Below are 23,322 nucleotides of genomic sequence, written 5' to 3'. Positions count from 1 at the left end.
TGGATGACTTTGGAAGGTAAGTGAAGACTTTTTGAACTTAAGAGGTCAAGGTCATCCTTATTGTCATCAGATGACAACGGAAAATGGGGTTGAGGAAGGATTATGAGCAAGGTGCCAAGATCCTCAGAGATGGTGAAAGTGTGCTCAGACAGTAGTAGATGATGGTGTCAGGAGGGTGGTGTAGGTGAATGATAGGCCTGAACCTCAGACGAAGGGCTAAGGTTTGACTGAAGGTGGAACCAAAGTAGCCTGACAGCAGCAGCAGAAATTTAGGGGTGCTTCTCTGCTTCCTGGCCCTATGGGAGCTTGGGACGATGAGCAGCCCCCACCCAAGATGGTTGTGCAAGGAAACCATATTTTAAAGGAAACCAAGTATTAGTGAAAACGAAGAAGCAGAACTGATGCAGGTTTTTAGGTGCCGGCAAAGCTCAGATTGCCATTTTCAGTTGCCTCCCCATGATGTTAGGACAGAAAGTGAGGCAGGTTCAAAGGTGCTAAGGAGCTGTGATTACTATTTATAGCTAGTTCCTGATTAGTAATAGTAGTAGTAATAGTAATAGTAGTAGTAGTAGTAGTAGTAGTTATTTTATTGCTATTAATATGACGTTTATTAAGTACTTGCCATATATCTAGAATTGTTTTGTTTTTTATACATCATCATATTTAATCTCCACATTAACCTTGTGAGGTAATAGTATTACTATCTCATTTTAGATATAAGACTACTGAGTTTTATAGAGGGGTTAAGTAGTAATAATTTGATCAAGGTCACACAGTTCCAGGTGACAGATCCTGGAGCCAGGATATGAATGCAAGTCTATCTGACTTAACACTGCCTCCTTTGAAAGGGTTGGAAATGAAACAATTCCAGAAGCCAGGGTATAACTGCATCGTGATAGAATTGGGGGAAAAAAAAAACTAATGAGTCCTTGTGATACTTGTGTTTCATATTTTGCATTTTTCATGATTCTGAAATTCATTTCACTTCATTCAGAATGAGTTAATTTTGTTGGCTACCATTAGAGCTTCATGGTAAAATAACTACTTTATGTAATTGCAGTGAAATATTCAACTATATGAATAATTTTGGTTGTGCCAATTTTATGTTAGCGCCAAAGAAACATGATGGACCAAGTGCATTGTGTTGCTGGACTTAGAATTCCCTGAGGCCTGGGTTCTTCACTGAGATTTCTTATTCTTCAATTCAGGATGTTATAATAAATCTCAGACTGCCACTGATAAAAGTCTTTAGTGATAGCTACCATTGTTTTTTAAATCAGAGGTTAGTTCATTTACCAAATAACTTTTTTCTATTTCTAGAGTTACAGAACATTGTCTTAGCCCTTGATGCACTTGAAGGTGACATGATACCTGGGAAGAACTTGGAGAGCTTTCTAGGAAATATTGGGATTAAGTCACCTGAAGAGGAGGTAGAGAAAATTCTTCAATCAGATTTTGTTTCTGGTAAGCATTTAAATATTACTATCAGTTTTTTTGTTTGTTTGTTTTGGATAGGAGACCCTGTAATGAAAGTGTGCAAGGTCTTTGTTTAGGTAAATGGCGTTCCTTTGTTGAGCAAATATCTATAGGTAGTTGCTTGTATTCCTGTAAAGGTCTTGAAAGGGAGCCTTTCTTCTTTCACATTCCTCTTTTGCAGTTAGGAGAATACTTTTTAACAGCAGGTCAAAAATTTGTGGGAAGTGGGCTTGGAAATTCCAGTTCTTTGAATAGAAAACCTAGCTTTGCCACTTTGCGCCAAGTAAAGTTATTGGACTTATAACTTTCTTGGTATTTTAGTTCCCTTACAGGTAGAATCAGAACTAGTGTATCTACAGCCTTGTAAGGTTAATTGCAAAGCATAATAGGTGAAAATGAATCCAAACTATCTTGTATGCTGATTCTTATTTTTATACTAGCTTTTTAATATTACTTTGTCCAGGGTTTCTTGTTTATCACCTCTCTCTTTCTTTCTTCCAGATGACAACATGGTGAATGTTAAAGACTGTATGAAGGTTTTGAAGGACAACCAGAAATTTTCCAATTTTATTGGTAAGAGCTTTATGGTAAAACTGCTGAATGGCCACAACACAGGACTCATTTAAAGGTCACCTAGTCAAACACTATATTTGTTGCTTAAATCTTCTATGTAGTAGTATCTGTGCCAAATGTTTGTTTCATTAATATTTGAACATTTGCACTTATGGCAAACTTTACTACAATTTTTTTTCATTTAAGAATTTTTATTTGAGGGGCACCTGGGTGGCTCAGTCTGTTAAGCATCAACTCTTAATCTGGCTCAGGTTGGAATCTCAGGGCCCCTGAGATTCCCGCCCCACATGGGATCAAGCACATGTATCTCTCTTTCTCTAAATAAATAAATAAAATCTTTTTTAAAAAAATAATTTTTACTTTAGTGGAAAGGATTGGGAAAATCATGAGGTTGTAATGTTTTCCAATAGCTAAATAAAAAAACTTTATTATATAATAATGGCAATTTCTAAACTGTTATAAAAAAATATAGTGACCAGAAGGGTAAGAAATATAAAGCATAAGGCTCTTGTAATGTCACCCTCTGAAAATATCCCTGTTGAAGTTTGGTAAGTATCCTTTTAGGCTTTTTTACTTACATCTGTGAGTATTTGTATGTTCTTAAATTGTTATTTAAAAATTAAATTACTGTGTTCATAATATTCCACAACTTGCTTTTGTAAAGAAATTAATAGCATATCTTAGATATTATTCCATGTTCCATTATATCATATAAACTACCTCATTCTTTTTAAGGACTGCATAATATTCCATTACGGGGATGGACTATAATTTTATCCACAACACTCTTCTTTTTTTAAAGATTATTTATTTATTTGACAGAGAGAGAGAGAGAGAGAGAGATCACAAGTAGGCAGAGAGGCAGGCAGAGAGAGAGGAGGAAGCAGGTTCCCCGCTGAGCAGAGAGCTGATGTGGGGCTCGATCCCAGGACCCTGAGATCATGACTTGAGCTAAAGGCAGAGGCTTAACCCACTGAACCACCCAGGCGCCCCATATACTCTTGATGATATTTAGGTTATTGCCAATTTTTAGCCATTCAAACATTTTGATGGTCATCCTTGAATGTATATATGTGCACAAAGTTTTCCTGGTGGATAAATTCCTCAGCAGTCACAGTGCTAGACTGAAATCTATGCAGATGTAAGATGTTAATAGCTATTGCTTATTTATCCTCCCAAAGGGTTGTAAAAATTTACTTGTATCAATAATGGGTATTAGTTATTAAAAAATTTTCCAGTAAAAAAATTTATTATTATTTTAATATGCACTTCTTTAATGACTAGTGAGGTAAAACATATTTTTCATGATTGTCAAGTGTGCTTTGATTATATTTTAATTAGATTGTCTTTTTCATATGAATTTGAATTTGTAAATAGGTCTTTCTATATTAGGGACATTAACATTCTGTCCTATTGAAGTTTTTTCCTAGTTTATTATTCATCTTTGATTTTGGTGGGTTGCTTTTTGCCATCTTTGGTGTAATTTTGTCAGTGTTGGTATTTTTTTTCTCCTAGGAAATTTATTTTATTTGGGTGTTTTATTGGAATACAGCCCTATGCAGTGATAATTCTTTTGATTTTTTTTGAATCTGGTTATTTTCTCATTCTTAAATTTGCATATATATAACCTTAACTTTTTCTATGTTTACTAACAGAACATTTTAGCTCTCTTTTTAAAGCACTACCTCTTAAATTTATCTTTAGTGTTTCTGTTCATAGTTAAAAAATTAATTTCTGCTTTTAAGTCCTTTTTATTCTCTTATGCCCATTTTATAGCTTTTCTAAGTTATTTAAATTATTAATTTATACTTTTTTCTTACTGGACATTAAATGTTTAAGACTATCATTTTCATTTTAGTAAAACTTTGGTTTATCTAACAGTCTTCGTTTATTATTGTTGTTATTGTCTAAGTATTTTCAGTCATATTTTGATTTTCTCCTCGATGTAAGAGTTGTTTAAGAGAAAACTTAAAATTTTAAAGCAATTTGAATTTCATTATTGCCCTATCTTTGTTATTTATTTTTTTAGTTTTATTGTGGTCAGAGACTATGGTCTATAGTAGAGGCCTTGATAGCTTGTTAGATTTGGAGTTTCTTCAATTATTATATGTTATTTAAAAACTACATTAATGGCTTCCAGGGACAGGCTAATGGTAATGCACACTCATCCTACTATTTGTCTTGGAAATCCTTATGACCTTTTGAAGCAGCCCATTCCATAATTTTGGACAGCTGTGGAACTAGTCAATTATTCCACATATTTGGTAGAAATCCTGCCTTATAATTCCATTCCCAAACCATATTTAACATTTGGACTCTTCCTCCTATCAGTAGCCCTCCAGAGATGTGAAGAGAACTCTTATATTTTCTTCATTTCACATCGAATCGTCTTTTCTCTAGACTCACATTTCCCTTCAGCCCTTACTCATGTGGCCTATTTTTGAAACGTTTTACCAATAACTAATGACTAAATCATGGAACAACAGAAAGAGTTAAATACTACTTCTACATAAACTGGCTAGTTTAAAGTAATTTATTATACATTTCTCTTAATGAATCCTAAGAGATGATTTTTTGGATATATACTTTAGAAATGAAGGTTTTTAAAAAAATGTTTTATTTATTTATTCATTTATTTATTTGAGAGAGAGAGAGAGAGAGAGAGAGAGCAAACCCGTGAGAGAGAGAGAGAGCCAGTGTGGGGAGGAGCAGAGGGAGAGAGAATCCCAAGCAGACTCCATGCTGAGTTTGGAGCCCAGCAGGAGCTCTGTCCCAAGACCCTGAGATCATGACCTGAGCTGAAATCAAAAGTCAGATGCCCAGTCGACTGAGCCACCCAGGTGCCCCTGAAGTTTTGTTTTGCTTTTTAATTAAGGGAGGTCAGCCATGGATTTCCTAATCTAGATGTTTTATGTTAATGTGCTATCCATAATAGGCTTTGCTGATCCTCTAAATTGTGTGAAATGAGGTGATAAGATTAAAAGATGTAGGGAAGGAAAGTGGAAAGGGAAAGATTGGGGTTTGAGAGCACTTGTGAAGAATGGAGGGTATTTCTTACTGAAATGGTGAGCTCAATATTGATAACTAGAGAAACTCTGGTGTACTTTTCTCTTCATATAGGAATAGCCCATCCAGAACCTAGAGTTTTAACAAAATAATTTTAAGAATAAAGATGAGGGGCTATAGAAAACTATAGTGGGGAATGGATTGCTCTATTTATTTCAATGGCCACATATGAGTAGTGGCTGCCATTTTGGACAGCGCAAATCTCAAAGAGTCCATCAATTTCATTGTTATATTCCAAAGATTTGGAACCATGGACTGAAGTACATGTTGTGTGTATATTTTCTGTGTTTGTAGCATTGAATGATATCATCAATACATTGGATTCTATGGAAGAAAGTGATCAGTTTGATAAGGACAAATATGCAGATGTACCTGGAAATATCAATAGAATTCATTTCACTGATAATAGTCTTCAAAAAATACTAGATGAGTCCATTGTTGAGGGTGAGTTGATGGAGCAACTTGTAATAAAAATTTCTTCTAAAATTTTATCTAAGGATTTTTAAATATTTTACCAAAATACTAGTTAAATGGTAATAATTAGTTCCTAATGATATTTAGTTAATATTATAATATTTAGTTCCTAAATAATACCATAAATGTATTGAAATGTGATTTACTGCAGACCAAATTTAGGGATATACCTTATATTCTATATCCACAGATATGTCCATTTAGTTATTACAGTATCAAATTCCTGGATGATCTCTTGGACTAGATTGTAAAGTTGGCCTCAAGTATTTATATATGTTGTTGTATGGCTTTGAAATATTTCTTTCTAGAGTAATTTCATTTCAAAGTTAATCCCTTTCCTTCTATGAACTTTAGAGAGGTCTTAATCATTTTCTAGATTTTTGGTTTTTTTTTTAGGTGAAAGGCCCTTTGAAAAGTACAAGTTATTGTTGAACAATTAAAACATTTTTCTATATAACACTCATATGTAAGTGTTGAGCTGCTCTTTGCTCTATCTACAAAGAATTTACCTGACCCATCTATATTCTCAGCTGGGATATATCCAGATGGACTTTATCCATATTTGGAAAGCCATTTCTTGCCTTTAAATTTAGCTTCAGCTAAAAAATAAGGTCAGATCTGCCTCTCAGGGAACAATTGGCAGTGTGTGAAGACAGTTTAGATTGTCAAAACTGATGGGTGGAGGACTGCTGGCATGTAGTGAGTAGAAGCAAGGGACGCTGCTAGCCATCCTACAGTGTCTAGGACGGTATTCCCCCAAATAATTATCAGGACCCAGATGCAATTTTGCTGAGGTTGAGAAATCCTGTTTTAGAATTATCTTATAAAATTGCCAAACCTACTATTTTGAAAGTACTTTTTAATAGCTTAGTTGTTTTTTTTTTTTTTTTTTAAATCTTGCTTAGAACAAGTAAAAAAATTAAGGTAAATATAATGTGTTTTTATTCTAACTTCCTTTTGTTTTAAGGTAATATCTGGACTAGTTGTGAGTTATTCTAAACATCTCTCCAACTGTAATATGGTCCATCTATGCAAATGGACATATTTTATTTTTATCACTTGTCCTTCAAATAGATCTCTGTAGCAATTTGCATTTTTGTAGAAAGTATATTGAATGAGGGGTATAACTGCAACTTGTCCTTAGGAGAAGCTCCAGGATTAGATAGATAGGTAAGCAAGCAGAACTAGAGAAGGACAATTCAGACTAATAATTAAACATTTTATCAAATATATGGGCCTGGAGATGAACCTGCCCTCTTTGGAAGAAAGGAGAAACATTTATGACGTTAGAATCTCAGTCACTTTTAAGGAGCTTGGTGGAGGTTGACAAATCCATGGACTCAAAGAAGTAAGAGGAAGATGAATAGAAAAAATATTTTGGAAGCCAGTGGATGATTTTGAGAGGAAGAGAATGGTCAATGGGAAATGTTACTGAGAGATGAAGTATTTAGTCTAGGCTTTCTTTCAAACTGGATAAAATCAGGATGCTGTTCCTTATGGCATAATCTCTCTCTGTAAATTTGCAGATTTTAAGAAAGAGGCTTTGTCTTCAAATCTGAGATTACCAAAAGCAGATGGTAGGAACTTTATATGTGTATAAGAAAACATTCCCTATAAAAGAGTTACTCTTTAGGAATCATTGCCAGCTGCCAATGGATTCCTAGTCCATTTTTCCCACTCCAGCCAGAGTAATATTTTTTTTCAAAAAAGTAATCTGATTATGTTATATCTCCCTATTTATAACTCTTTAAACATTTTCCCTTGCTGTTAAAGATCAAAATCCATCCTATATGTCCTAGTCCTCTAACAATCTTGTACCATTATCCTTGTTTTCTATACTTTCAAATACATTGCCTTTCATTTTCTTAGATCTCTCTTTTCCTCCCACCACAAAGCTTTGCATATTTTATTCCCTGGAATATTTTTCCCTGACCCTCTTTGCCTATTCAAGTTTACTCATCTTTCAGATGCAGGTCAGATTCCTCTAGGGGAGCCAATCATTATCTGCTAGTCTAGGTCAACTTCCTCTGTTAATATGCTTTCCTTAAACCATGTCTCATTCATAGCATTTGTTTCATATTAAAAGTACTCATTCATATTTTTAAAATGATACTAGAAATGCTCAGTATATTTTCATTATGAAGTAAGAAAAATTAAGGGCATCTGCCTGGCTCAGTCAGTAGAGGATATGACTCTTAATCTCAGGGTTAGGAATATAAGACCCATATTGAGTATAGAGCTTACTTAGAAAAAAATAAAGTAACAAAAATATTAAATAACTTAAATCATCTTAATTCATTAGGATCAAAATAATACAATTTTTAATGAAAAATTCTTTGAGTATAGTGAACATACAATGTTAATTTGCTTCACGTGTACAACATAGTAATTCAGCTTCTCTATACATTATGCCATGCTCACCACAAATGTAACTACCATCAGTCACCATACAACGTGATTATAATATTATTGACTATATTCCCTACACTGTGTCATGACATATTCATTACATAACTGGAAGCCTGTCTCTCCCATTCCCCTTCACCCATTTTGCCCATCCTCCTACCAACCTTCTCTCTGGACACCCATCAGTGTGTTCTCTATTTATAGGTCTGATTCTGCCTTTTTTTTTTTTTTTTAAGATTTTATTTATTTATTTGACAGAGAGAGAGAGCACAAGCAAGGGAAACAGTAGAGGGAGAGGGAGGGAGCTCAATCCCAACACCCTGGGATCATGACCTGAGCTGAAGGCAGACACTTAACCAACTGAATCCCTCGGGCGCCCTCTGATTCTACTTTTTGTTTTTTTATTTGTTTTGTTTTTTAGAATCGACTTATGAGTACAATTACATGGTATTTGTTTTTCTCAGTCTGACATATTTCCTTAGCACAATACCCTTTAGGTCCATCCATGTTGGCAAAATGGCAAAAAAAAAAAAAAAAAAAAAAAAAAAATCTCATCCTTTTCTATGGCTGTGTCATATTCCATAAATATACCACATCTTATTCATTTACCTACTGATGGACACTTGAGATACTTTCCTATCTTGGCTTTTGTAAGTAATACTGCAATACACATAGAAGTGCATATATCTTTTTGAATTAGTGTTTTTGTCTTCTTTGGGTAAATACCCAGTGGTGAAATTATTGGGTCATATGGTATTACTATTTTTAATTTTTTGAGGAATCTCCATATTATTTTCCTTAGTGGCTGTACCAATTTACATTCCACCAACAGTACACAAGGGCTCCTTTTTCCCCACATCCCCGCCAACACCTGTTATTTCTTATGTTTTTGATTCTAGCCATTCTGACAGGTGTAAGGTGATAGGCACCTCATTGTGATTTTGATTTGCATTCCCCTAGATTAGTGATGTTGAATATCTTTTCTAGTGTCTGTTGGCTATTTGTAATGTTTTCTTCAGAGTCCTCTGCCCATGTTAAAATCTGACTGTTTTCCAGTCATCGTTTTAATTATTTGATTAATGATTCTTTCTCTTACATGCCTGGAAGAGTCATTGGACCAAGGACCACGTCTCTACTTTGCTCCATATCCTAGTATTGTTTCTCTAGATCCTGGCACAATCCTGGCTTTCAGCAGGCTTTTAGAAGTAGCTACTATTAATAATTAATATTATATGGGGAGCCTGGGTGGCTCAGTGGGTTAAAGCCTCTGCCTTCGGCTCAGGTCATGATCCCAGGGTCCTGGGATTGAGCCCCACATTGGGCTCTCTGCTCAGCAGGGAGCCTGCTTCCCCCTCTCTGCCTGCTTCTCTGCCTACTTGTGATTTCTCTCCCTCTGTCAAATAAATAAAGTCTTAAAAAATAATTAATATTATACAGTATTTACTATGCTAGGTATTTTTCTAAATCTTTTATGTTATCAACTCATATAATTATAAATATTTATGGAATGAATCAATGACAATAAAACTTTATTATCTCGTTAGTCTCATCTCTCATCACTTCTGCATTTGTATTTATTCTGTAGCCATAGTACTTATTACAATTTAAACTGGCTCTATTTGCTTTTGGTTCCATATCTTTGTATGTGTTGTTTCCTTTCTATACATTTCCTGTCAGACAAACTCACATTTTTTTTCCCCTAAACTCATCTCAAATGTCACATAAGACTTTTCAGAGTTGTAGGTTAGGTGAACTGTCTCAGTGCTTTCATAATATCCTGTGCATATTTTTCTCATCATACCAACTGTATGATGTATTATCATTTTATTTATAGACATGACAGATTCAGTCTTTGTTTTCTGGGAATTCACAGGAAACTTTTTTACGGGAAAACTCTTTGATGAAAGGGCTGAAATTTTCATTATTGGGCTCGGTAGCTGCAAAAAAATTATTAGTAGAATAAATAAAAGTCTTAAATGGTATTATGTTTTCTTTCCAGGTGAAGGTTTAGATCTGTTGGTATAACACAATAATTTTCAGACTGTGGAAACATGCACAATGACTTCATTTTGGAATTAAGAGAGTGGGAAATGGTATTGATGAAAAATTGAAACACCCAATAATGATATGTTTTATATTTTAAATTGGTGTGGTATCAACAGGACTACTCCATGGTTGTATGGGTTTTGCCTTGCACAAAGATGCCTGGATGTAGGGTACAAGCAGAGACTGAAATGCACTCCATATTTCACTGCGCTCTTCAGACTTGGACCACCAGGGCTAGATTTCAGCTGCCCAGAGGAAGGTGTGCCTCTTTGTAATAGATACATACAAAGGGGACCCTTTCTCAGTCACACAAAAGCATAATATAGACTGGTGGTGGCCCTGGGGATCAAGAGCTTTAATCTCAAATTTCATCCTTTTTTTTGTTTACTTTATCAGTTGATAGAAATCTTTATATTTACATGTAAAGGATTTAACTATTATTTAAGAAAAGCTTACAGCTCATTCAGTATTTAGTGGGTTAATGGATTCAGATAACTCATATTCTCTTTGGCATGTAATTTTTTGGTTTTAAATGCTGCTTGATATAAGTGGGTTGTTGGAAAATATTTTGCTTTTTTTTTTTAGTTAAATATATAAGCTTAATTCGAGAATTCACCTCTAATGGACTTTGGACAAACTATTTTGCACTTTTTAAAACATAGTATCTTACATATATTTATTTATCTTTGTAGAGATTGAAGAAGCTACTCATATCTTGTCAAGTGTTGATAATGGCAAGATTGATATACTTAGCTTGGAGCATGCCCTGGAAAGTTTGAATGTCAGTTTGACTGAGGAGGACATCAGTGAAGCCCTCCAGTGTTGCGACATCAATGGTAAGGATTATTTTGGCGTGAGGTCCTTTTCATTTTTCCCTGTTAATAAGAAACAGTCTTAGAGCATATATATGTGGGTAAAATGCTAAGGACAGTCACACTGGAGACTTAGGTTGATACAAATTAGAGCCAAAATAGTCTGCTAATTTAAATATTTATTGACCATATCTTTCTATTCACACTTAATCTAGGTATATATGCTTATTTAGTAATTACTATTCATTTCTTATAAGCATGGGTGGGAAAATTCCATTGTGATAAAACAAAGACATGATACCAGCAGCTTCATTTTGATATGCAGTCTTTCTTCAGAGGAGATCACCTTCATCTGTCCTTCTATATAGTACTTGCCTCATTCTGTTTTTTAACCAAAAGAAATACCCCAAATTTCACTACATTTTAGAAGAACAGTTACTGAGTTTTGGTCGTTTCTAAGTGAGCATATATTTATCTGTGGTTTCCATTTTTAACTTCTTGTAGTATATACTTGGTCTCCTTTCCTATATATATTCACTCTTAAGCGTCAAATCATGTGGGAACACTTTAATTTGGAGCTGGTAAGTTACACTGGTTTTAGGTGGCTTTTTATTTGGGGTTTATCTTAACCAGCTTGTTTTTTCTATGGGAATCTGATGAGTGTGGGTTTAAGAGTACCTCCTGAGCACGGTTTGGTTATTGCCTTTGCCAGGTACTCTAGATTTTTATTGACCTCAATCAATTTATATGTTTTGACCTGGGGTTTCTCATACCATGAGAGCAGTATCAATTTAGACTCCGAACCCACATGAGATGCAGGAGATCCTTCACAGGAGATTTTTTCCCCACTGCCTCTCAGAATTAGGAAGATTTACATCTCCTTGTTGTTTACTTGGGCCAGTGAATACAGTGTTTTAATCTCCCTTTCACTGGATTGAGCTTCTTTAAGCATCCAAGGTTTTTTTTTAATTTTTAAAAATTTTTTATAAACATATAATGTATTATTAGCCCCAGGAGTACAGGTCTGTGAATTGCCAGGTTTACACACTTCACAGCACTCACCATAGCACATACCCTCCCCAATGTCCATAACCCCACCACCCTCTCCCTACCGCCCTCCCCCCGGTCCCCCTCAGTTTGTTTTGTGAGATTAAGAGTCTCTTATGGTTTGTCTCCCTCCCAATCCCATCTTGTTTCATTTATTCTTTTCCTACTCCCCAAACCCCCCACATTGCATCTCCACTTCCTCATATCAGGGAGATTCTATGATAGTTGTCTTTCTCCATCTAGTTCCATCCATGTCGTCGCAAATGGCAAGATTTCATTTCTTTTGATGGCTGCATAGTTTTCCATTGTATATATATATATATATACCACATCTTCTTTATCCATTCATCTGTTGATGGACATCTAGGTTTTTTCCATAGTTTGGCTATTGTGGACATTGCTGCTATAAACATTCGGGTGCATGTGCCCCTTCGGATCACTACGTTTGTATCTTTAGGGTAAATACCCAGTAGTGCAATTGCTGGGTCATAGGGTAGCTCTATTTTCAACTTTTTGAGGAACCTCCATGCTGTTTTCCAGAGTGGTTGCACCAGCTTGCATTCCCACCAACAGTGTAGGAGGGTTCCCCTTTCTCCACATCTTCGCCAGCATCTGTCATTTCCTGACTTGTTAATTTTAGCCATTCTGACTGGTGTGAGCTGGTATCTCATTGTGGTTTTGATTTGTATTTCCCTGATGCCGAGTGATGTGCAGCACTTTTTCATGTGTCTGTTGGCCATCTGGATGTCTTCTTTGCAGAAATGTCTGTTCATGTCCTCTGCCCATTTCTTGATGGGATTATTTGTTCTTTGGGTGTTGAGTTTGCTAAGTTCTTTATAGATTTTGGACACTAGCCCCTTATCTGATATGTCATTTGCAAATATCTTCTCCCATTCTGTCAGTTGTCTTTTGGTTTTGTTAACGGTGTTCTTTGCTGTGCAAAAGCTTTTGATCTTGATGAAGTCCCAATAGTTCATTTTTGCCCTTGCTTCCCTTAACTTTGGCAATGTTCCTAGGAAGAAGTTGCTGCAGTTGAGGTCGAAGAGGTTGCTGCCTGTGTTCTCCTCAAGGATTTTGATGGATTCCTTTCTCACATTGAGGTCCTTCATCCATTTTGAGTCTATTTTCGTGTGTGGTGTAAGGAAATGGTCCAATTTCATTTTTCTGCATGTGGCTGTCCAATTTTCCCAACACCATTTATTGAAGAGGCTGTCTTTTTTCCATTGGACATTCTTTCCTGCTTTGTCGAAGATTAGTTGACCATAGAGTTGAGGGTCTATTTCTGGGCTCTCTATTCTGTTCCATTGATCTATGTGTCTGTTTTTGTGCCAGTACCGTACTGTCTTGATGATGACAGCTTTGTAATAGAGCTTGAAGTCCAGAATTGTGATGCCACCAACTTTGGCTTTCTTTTTCAATATTCCTTTGGCTATTCGAGGTCTTTTCTGGTTCCATATAAATTTTAGGATTATTTGTTCCATTTCTTTGAAAAAAATAGATGGGATTTTGATAGGGTTTTAAGCATTCAAGTTTTATTTGGTATCTAAATTCAAACTCTCCAAGTAGCATGGACCCAAATTTTCTTTTATGAATATGCATGAATATTTAAATCAAGCACCTTGCCACTTTGGGATCTGATACGTATCCCCAAATAGTTATAGGCTCAGTACTCACTGTTTTCTACTTTTGATCTCTGTGTCCACTTAACTTAATATTTCCTGTTCATATATCTTAGTAATGCATTTATAGAATATTGTAGTTCATACAGCATCCTAGGGATTTGTAGTCTGATGGTTTCTGTGCTACCCAGCTAGCCATTTTGTTATAAGTTAAAGTCTCCTTAATGTAGTTGATAACTCTATATTTTCTGTTATGATAGCATTATTGCGTTTTTCTTCGTGTGTGTGTGTGCGCGTGCGCATGCACACGCGCGCGCATGTGTGTGTGTGTATCCTAATAGTTAACTTTGTGACCTCTGGCCTGAGACTACCTTAGTTCAAATACCACATCCTCTAGCACTTTCTGGCTTTTGTGACCTAGACAACTTATTTAATTTCTCTTGGCTTTCATCTTTTAAAGACAGGCATATCAAGTATAACCATGTTATAGAATTATTGTGAAGATTTTGGTTAATAAATGTAAAGCATCATAAAAGGATCCTTAGTCTGTATAAGGAACTGAACATTATGTAAGTTCTTTTTTCTCTCTTTTTTAATTATGTTCAATTAGCCAACATATAGAACTCAAGAAAATTAGCTATTAAGATCATTAACTGTTCAATAGATGGTTCCTAAAAGTATGAAAAGTTATTTTGCAATAGTTTCAGTCATTTGAGATAGAAAATAAGGTAGAACGGAATTTTAAGTATTGTAAATCAGAACCTTTATGTAGAAATTCACAGTATCGGGTTTTTAATGTCAGCATGCTTGATTTTGACTTTACAGATAATAATGAAGTGAATTTAAAAGATTTCTTTGAAAGAATTAAAGAAAGTCCATCTTTCAAAGAGTCCATAGGTAAGTGAATACTACTAGTTCAAAGACAAATGACTGTAAAATAAAGATATGAAATGATATTAAAAAATCAATATCCAGATTTCATGTTTTTACTCTGTAATCTCTATAGTTTTAAAAAGGATTTAAGGCACTTATAAAATATAAATAATATAAGAATGTAAAAGACAAGTGAGGAAAATGGGAAAAAGTTATAATGGAGGGAAAAGAAATAAAACAGGGTTGAAGAAGATACATAGGAAACACCTTTGCTGTTCTTACAAAGTCCTTCCTCAAGAGGAGATAAGTTTTTCTTCATTCAAGGGGTACTGGATCTATGAAGGAAATCTGGTCTGGAAATCAGGGGAGGCATCACTACTGTCTGTTGTGCCATCTCAGGTTAGGCCTCTGCAGTTTTCAGGTCTCCTCAGCTGGATTGCCCATCTATTTTATTTACGGAAATCTTCAACTAATCAGTTTCTCTAAATCTTCATGGTATTGATCCACATATCATTCTTATTGCCATATCATCTCTGTTGCCTAACTACATCACGTTGCCCCTCCTGTGTAAAGACTATCGCTTCGTCTTTGTCCCTGAAGTTCATTTCATCCTTCTTGAAATTAGGGAGGTATTGAAATTTCAATACTGGCATCATTTCCTAACCCCACATCTACAGGGGACACCTACCGGAGAAATCTCCACAGATGCAGACACCCCTGTCAACAATGTATTCCTAAATGCTTTGGTGAAACAAATGTCCTTTCTTTTTTTTTTTTTTTTAAAGATTTTATTTATTTATTTGACAGACAGAGATCACAAGTAGGCAGAGAGGCAGGCAGAGAGAGACGAGAGATGGGGAAGCAGGCTCCCCGCTAAGCAGAGAGCCCGAATGTGGGGCTCGATCCCAGGACCCTGGGATCATGACCTGAGCCGAAGGCAGAGGCTTTAACCCACTGAGCTACCCAGGTACCCCCAAATTTCCTTTCTTTTTCACATTTTAATATCTCTAAAATTAGAACACCTTTATAATTGATGGCATTATTTATCGCATTTACATTTTTATTGAGATATAATTCACATACCATCAAATCCATCCTTTTAAAGTGTACAGTTTAGTGGGTTTTGGTGTATTCACAAAGTTGTGCAACCATCATGCTCTAATTCTGGGACATTTTCATTGCCTCAAAAAGAAACCCTGTACCCTTTAATAGTTATTAACATCTTTACATGTGTTTATTGGCCATTTGTATATCTTCTTTGGAGATGTGTATCCTTTGCTTATTTTAAAATTGGGTTATTTGTCAAGTTATAAGAGTTCATATATTCTGGACTATACACCTTTATCAGATACGTGATTTGCAAATCTTTTCTCCCATTTCATGGGTCTTTTTCCTTTCTTGTTGGTGTCCTTTGAAGCACAGAGATTTTTAAGTTGGATGGAATCCAATTTATATTTTCTTTTGTCACTTCTTTTGATGTCACATCTAAAGATAATCCAAGATCATAAAGATTTATATTGATGTTTTCTTTTAAGAGTTTTCTAGTTTTAGCCTTTTAATTTGAATCTTTGATTTGAGTTAATGTTTGCACATGGAGTGAGATGGGAGTCCATGTTAATTCTTTTGCATGCAGGTATCCAGTTATCCCGGCATCATTTGTTGACAAAGTTATTCTTTCCCCATTAAAGGGTTTTGGCATTCTTCCCAAAAATCAATTGATCATAAGTGTACGGATTTATTTCTCAACTCTCAATTCCATTCCATTGATTTTCATTTATTCTTATGCCAGAACCACATGGTCTTGATTACTATAGCTTTGTGGTAAAGTGATAACCTAGGCAGGAATCTTTAACCAGAGCCGGGCATCAGAATTACATGTAAGTTTGATCCACCTGGTTCTAGTTTTGGGCTATGATGGAGTAGCTTATATCAAACCAACCTTCCTACTGAGAGTAACTAGTAAAATCTGGACTAAACTAAACTGCATTAACGACCACAACCATTTGAAGGCATTGGAAAGCAGCCAAAGCTGTCAGGATTTGTGGGGCTGTAAGATAAATACAGAGAGCGGGACTTGTAGCAGCAATAGCAGCTGTTGCTGCTGCTTGTCTGTTTTGTCTTTGTAACATAACTTAAGTGAAATAATGCAAATTTTGATGTAAACTTATTTGTAATTTGTAATGCTTCCTAGTTATTTCAGGGGCCACATATGAAGTATTATGTAGCCAAAGGCATAAAGGTTGACCACTTAACATGTCAACTTGAAAGGTACATTAGTTAAGGGCATGGGTTTTGGAACTGCAGTGCCTGGACTTAAATCCTGGTCCTGCCACTTACTACCAATATATTCCTTAGCAAATCACTTAATCTCACTAACCTCAATTTCTTCATCTTAAAAATAGGGATAGTAATGCCTATCTTGGAATTATTATAAGGTTTAAATAGGTAAAGTAGAAGTACTTAGAACAGTCTCTAGCACTTAGTAAGTTTTCAGTAACTGCTAACTATTACAATATACAATGGTTTTTAAAACTATACTAGTAGTTTCATGTAAAATTCTTTTATTCTGGGGCATCTGGGAGGCTCAGTCAGTTGGGCATCTGCCTTCAGCTCGGGTCATGATCCTGTTGTCCTGGGATCGAGCCTGTGTAGTGCTCCCTGCTCAGCTGGGAGCTTTCTTCTCACTCTCCCCCCCCACCCGACTCATGCTCTCTGGTGTACACACACACACTGTCTCTCTCTTCCAAATAAATAAAATAAAATTCTTTTATGCAATCCAAGCTTAAGTGAAGGTAGGTAATATACTCTTATTTCTGCTGTTGAAATATTTGTTTTCTTCTTTTTTGCAGCTACACAGCTACTCTTAGCTACTACCCAAATTCTCCAGAATGATCTAATTGATGCCTCTGACCTTGAAGAATTTTTGATAAACAATGACTTTCATGCAGCTAATGTTTTACTTAATGAAGTATTAAGACATGAACCTGAACATGGTTGGTAGTTTGAATGCATCTGTGTTATAAAGGCCATCGTCTACTAGTGGGGGTGGGAGATGTATGGATGGGATACACAACAATGGAAGGCATGCTGTGGGAGCTGCAGTGGGATGACTGAGGAACACCAGTGCTACCCTGGTGTGCCAAGTCTGAGCCCTGTGAAACCAAATGGAGGGGTAAATCAGGGCCTACTTTATCTCTGTCGGTGGTGGTACTTGGGAGATGAGGCTACTTTGGCTGGCATGGGCAGTACTCAATCAGAATGCCATGCACAGAGTACAACAGAGTCCTTGAGGCCCTTTGCCAGGTATCAACCCGTTGGAAGGTGAACTGCTGATATCCAGGAATACCTCTGGTGGTATTGCACATGGTTTTGGGGCTCAGGGAAGCGTATATTTATAAACATACAAAATAATTTCATTATTTTAATGATTGGTATTGTTGAATGTTATCTTTGCTACATTTTCAAAAGAGAGGAGCAGTAGTCTTTATTTTTCTCTTATCTGTAAGAGATGCCTCAGATGTTAAGTAGAACTCAAAGGCGAACCCTAATGAGCCGAGAGTTTTATTTACGGGAAAGTTATGGATTATTGATTTAATTTCTTAAATTATATGGGATTACAAAGAAAATACCATACTTTCTTGTTAATATTGGCAGTCTGTATTTTTATAGGAATTCATCCATTTCATGTAACTTTTCAAATTTTTTGGATAAAGTTGCCCTTGACCTCTACTTTTTATCATTTTTGATGTCTGCCTGATCAGTAATAATATCTTCATTTTCATTCTCAATATAAGTGATTTGGAGCTTTTTTTTTCCCACCCAGTCTCCACAGAATTTTTCTTTACCTTTTTGTAAAATTGAGATATAATGGACATAGAACATTGTGTAAGTTTAGGATATACAGTGTGTTGATTTGATACATATATATTGCAAATGGTTATCACTATGGTGTTTGCTAACATCTCTATCACATCACATGACTGTAATTTGTTTTTTTGTGGTGAGAACATTTAAGGTCTAGTCTCTTAGCAACTTTCGAGTATATAATACAGTTTTAGGTCAGCACAGCAGTAAATTTCCAGAACTTAATCATCTTCTAACTGCAAATTTGCACCTTTTAACAATATCTCCCCAACTCACTGCACCCCCCGAGTTGCTACTAACTACCATTCTACTCTGTTTCTATGAGAATGGCTTTTTTAGATTCCACATATTAGTGATATATACAGTAATTGTCTTTGTCTGACTTATCTCTTCTAAGCATAATGCCTTGAAGATCCATCCATTTTATTGCAAATGGCAGAATTTCCTTCTTTCTTGTGCTGAAATAATATTACACTGTATATACATACCACATCTCTTTATTCATCTGTTGATGGACACTTAGGTTATTTCCATATCTTAGCTTTTGTGAACAATGCTACAAAATACGTGGAAGTGTAGATATCTCTTAAAGATCCTGTTTTCATTTCCTTTGAATATATACCCATAAGGGGGATTGATGGATCATATGTTAGATCTATTTTTAATTTTGGGGCAGTCCTCCATACTGTTGTCCATTGTGGCTGTATCAATTTCCATCTCCACAACAGTGAATAAGGGTTCCCTTTCTCCACATCTGTGCAAACCTTGATCTCTTCTTGATGATAGCCATTCTAACAAGTGTGAGTGATATCTCATTGTGGTTTTGATTTCCATTTCCCTGATGATTAGTGATGTTGAACAACTTTTCATGTACCTGTTGGCCATTTGGATGTCTTCTTTGGAAAAAATTTCTATTCAGTTACTCTGCCCATTTTTTTTCATCATTTTGTTTGCTTGTTTGTTTGTTATTGAGCTGTGTGAATTATATATTTTGGATATTAACCCTTGACCAGATACATGGTTTGCAAATATTTTCTCTCATTCTGTAGGTTGCCTTTTCGTTTTGCTGATTTTTTTTTTCCTGTACACAAGCCTTTTTTTTTTTTTGAATTTAATACTATGTTTTATTTGTGACAGTATATCCCAAATAGTATCCATTTGATGTGTACACAAGCCTTTAAGTTGGATGTAGTCCCACTTGTTGGTTTTTGCTTTTGTTGTTTGTATTTGGTGTCGTGTGAAAAAATTATTGCCAAGACCAGTGTCTGAAAGCTGCTTCCTTATATTTTCTTCCAGGAATTTTATAATATCAGATCTTACATTTAAGTCTTTAATCCATTTTGAGGTAACATTTTTGTGAGTGGTATAAGATGGAGGAGTGATTTCATTTTTCTGGATGTAGTTATCCAGTTTCTCAATACCGGTTATTGAAGAAACTATCCTTTTTCCATTGAATGTTCTTGGCTCCATTGTTCAATATTAGTTGAGTATATGTGGGGGTTTATTTCTGGACTCTGGACATTTTTGTTCTTTTTCCTCACCCCACAGCCTATGAACATTTAATGTCATAGATAAATATTTACTGATGTCCCATGGCCACAAACCATTGTAATAGCTAAGATTTTTTTTTTCTCCTCTAAGAACTGGTTTTCCTTCTTGAAAACCTATTGCTCTACATGAGGATGTATGTCTTAAACATATCTAGAACTTTAATTTCTGGATATACTGCTATGTCCTACTTTCCAGTATTTTACTTGAACTTTAACACATTTGTAAGGAATATTGGTCTATAGCCTCTTACCTACCCACGATGTGGTTATTTTTGTTTTGTTTTGTTTTGTTTTGGGTTTTTGTTTTTGTTTTCTTATAGTTTGGGGGCAAGTAGGAGCTACTGAAGGATTTTCTTCAGAGGAGTAACCAGATTTTTTAAAGAGAAGGACCTCTTTTGCTGCATTGCAGAAAATAAATGTAGAGAAATGAGACTAATGGCATAGATTTTTTTTTATTAACATATAATGTATTATTTGCTTCAGGGGTACGGGTCTGTGAATCATCAGGCTTACACATTTCACAGCACTCAACATAGCACATACCCTTCCCAATATCCATAACCCAGCCACCCTATCCCTACCCCCTCACCCCTCCAGTAACCTTCAGTTTGTTTTGTGAGATTAAGAGTCTCTTATGGTTTGTTTCCCTCCCAATCCCATCTTGTTTCATTTTTCCCCTCCCTACCTCCCATGACCCCCCACTCTGCCTCTCAAATTCCTCATATCAGAGAGATCATATGATAATTGTCTTTCTCTGATTGACTTATTTTGCTTAGCATAATACTCTCTAGTTCCATCCACGTTGTTGCAAATGGCAAGATTTCGTTTCTCCTGATGTCTGCATAGTATTCCATTGTATATATATATATATATATATATATATATATATATATATATATATATATACCACATCTTCTTTATCCATTCATCTGTTGATGGACATCTAGGTTCTTTCCATAGTTTGGTTATTGTGGCTAGTTTTAACGATGCTGTTGTAATAGTGCAGACATTAACTAGCATAGTGATAGATTCAAGAAGTATTTGGAAATAATTAAATAGAAGTTGGTAATCATATTGTTTGCAGAAGTTAAGGAGGAAGGAACAGGATAGGCTGATTCCCAGGCTTTTCACTTTGATTATAATTTGACTCTTAGTTTCTGGTATATTAATTCAGAAGCAATAGCTCTTTCAGCCAAATTTTACTTTGCATTACAGAAAATGGCAAGATTACCATTCAAGAATTTTTAACTAAGTTCTGCAATACATTAAGAGTTCCTAAAGATACAGGTGAGTTTTACTTCATAGGTATCTACTGCCTATATCTGGAAGGGCAAGCAGTGGTTTTCATGTTAAAACAACACAGGATTAGAGAGAGCATAGATAAGTAAGAAACAATATGAAGATAAAACAATACAATATTGGGTTATATAATTTTTGTCCAAATTATTTGGCAAAGACTGCTAAGCTTTCCCTAAACTCAGAACTGTAGGTATACCCTAATCATGCTAGAAAATTACTGGATTATATAATATTCTCTGAGATTATTTGCTAGGTATACCTGACCTAAATTTATTAGAAAATTATAAATGGTTGGAAAATAATTTTTAAAACTTTGACAAACCTAGCAAAGGGGATTTTATGCTTATCTTCTTTGTTTTTAATGTATCCTTAGCCACTGTCTTGACTACACTATTTTAGGACAAGTTTATGTTTATTACAATGTGACTTATATATAGTAAAACCACCTATTTTAGGTGTACAGTTCTTTGAATTGTTGATAATAATGTCATGTAACCATTACTAAATAGCACATAGAATATATCACCCCAGATATATTTTTTTTTCTTTTTCTTTTTCTTTTTTTTTTTTTCTTTTACGAGGGGCCGGTGGGGGGTGGGGTGGGGGCATGAAGCCAAAAACAAAATAGTTAGGACATTCCCACGATCCCACGTCTACAAGATGCCAAGAGTCCGATCTACGTAGAAATTAGATTAATAGTTGCCTGGACAGGAGGTGGGAAGAGGGGACATGAAGGGCATTAGGGATATCTTTAGGGTGATAACTGCATGGTTCCAAATGTACTAAGTTGGATTGCAGACTACAGAGGTGAATTTCATGGTCCCTTGGGAGCACAATAAATTGCCCTTAAAAAAATAAAAAGCTTTGTGTCAAAGGCTAAGTGTTCCTCTGGTGTCAGTGTCTTTGGGGCTCCCTAGAAACTTCAAGGTTAAGAGATGTGTAGTTCTTTCCATTGTGTTCCCAGTTATTACATAGGAGACGCAGGGATGTGGTGCTAGGGTGTGAGGGAAGGAAAGCAGTCCAGAATTCTATAGCCTTAGGTTTGTCTTTTGTGAGCTTTAGAAGAGCGCTCCAGCACCCACTCTCCCTTGGGGGGAGGCTAGCATAGGGAGACTAGAAGGTGAAAGGGGGCTGGAGTTTGGACTCCCTTTCCCCTTAGTTGACTAGGCTCCAGTAAGATAGTTTCTCCTTGCTCTTGAGGATAGACCTTGTTCATAGAAGGCACTGATAGATTTTGTGTCCTTGCATAGTCCATCCCCTCTCTGAACCTTCATCCCTGGTAACCACAGATGTATTCTTTGACACTAAAGTTTTGTCTTTTCTAGAATGTCACATAAATGAAATCATAACATATGAAGCTTGTTTGAGTCTGGCTCCTTTCACGTAGCATATTATACTTTATATTCATCGACATTTTGCATGTGGTTTGTTTCATTTTATTGGTGAATATTATTCCATTGTATGAATGTACAGTTTATCCATTTAGCAATTGATAGACTATTGAATTATTTCTGGGTTTTGATGCTTATGAATGAAGCTTCTATAAACATTTATATACAGGTTTTTGTGTGTACATATATTTTCATTTCTCTTAGCTGAATACCAAGAAGTAGGATTGCTGGGATATATGGTAAGTGTGTATTTAAATTGATAGAAACTGCCAAATATGAATTTATGATAGATAACATTCATTTATGATAAGAACTCTCAACAAAGTGGGTATAGAGAGAACATCAACATAATGAAGGCCACAACTAACATTATACTCAATGGTGAAAAACTGAAAGCTTTTCTTCTAAGATCAGGAACAAAATAAGGTTGCCCATTCTGGTCACTTTTTTGTTTTGTTTTGTTTAGTGAAGTGCATTTGACATGCAAAGTTGTATTAGTTTCAAGCGTACATCATAGTGATTCAACAGTTCTGTGTATTACTCAGTTCTCCCCATGATAAGTGTAGTTACCATCTGTCACCACAAAATGGTATTACAGTATTAACGACTATATTCCCCATGCTTTAATTTTTCTCACCACTTTTATTCACAGTATTAGAAGTCCACTGAGGACAATTACATAAGAAAAAGAAATATAAGGCATCCAAATTGTAAAAAAAAGAAGTAAAACTATTCCTATTTGCAGATAACATATTATATACAGAAAACCCAAAAGGCCCTATCAAAAAAACTGTTAGAACTAATAAATTTTGTAAAGTTGTAGAAT

The 23,322-nt window shown here is 35.4% G+C and overlaps 1 protein-coding gene across 1 annotated transcript in view; it reads left to right on the top strand.

The window, feature by feature from the left end:
• The window catches only part of LOC111158199 (EF-hand calcium binding domain 13), a 91,324-nt gene extending 70,130 nt beyond the window's left edge, over positions 1–21,194 (top strand). Inside the window, exons 16-22 of the mRNA XM_022520115.1 lie at positions 1,321–1,464; positions 1,978–2,049; positions 7,116–7,166; positions 10,734–10,877; positions 14,345–14,416; positions 17,242–17,385; positions 21,022–21,194. Of these exons, the coding sequence (XP_022375823.1) occupies positions 1,321–1,464; positions 1,978–2,049; positions 7,116–7,166; positions 10,734–10,877; positions 14,345–14,416; positions 17,242–17,385; positions 21,022–21,194 (800 nt within the window). The remainder of the gene's footprint in view (positions 1–1,320; positions 1,465–1,977; positions 2,050–7,115; positions 7,167–10,733; positions 10,878–14,344; positions 14,417–17,241; positions 17,386–21,021) is intronic.
• The last annotated feature ends 2,128 nt before the right edge of the window (positions 21,195–23,322 follow it).

The sequence above is a fragment of the Enhydra lutris genome, unplaced genomic scaffold (genome assembly GCF_002288905.1).
Source record: "Enhydra lutris kenyoni isolate GAN:26980312 unplaced genomic scaffold, ASM228890v2 scaffoldscaffold57, whole genome shotgun sequence".
In the NCBI taxonomy this organism is placed as follows: Eukaryota; Metazoa; Chordata; class Mammalia; order Carnivora; family Mustelidae; genus Enhydra; species Enhydra lutris.
This window is presented reverse-complemented; position numbering and strand designations above follow the sequence as displayed.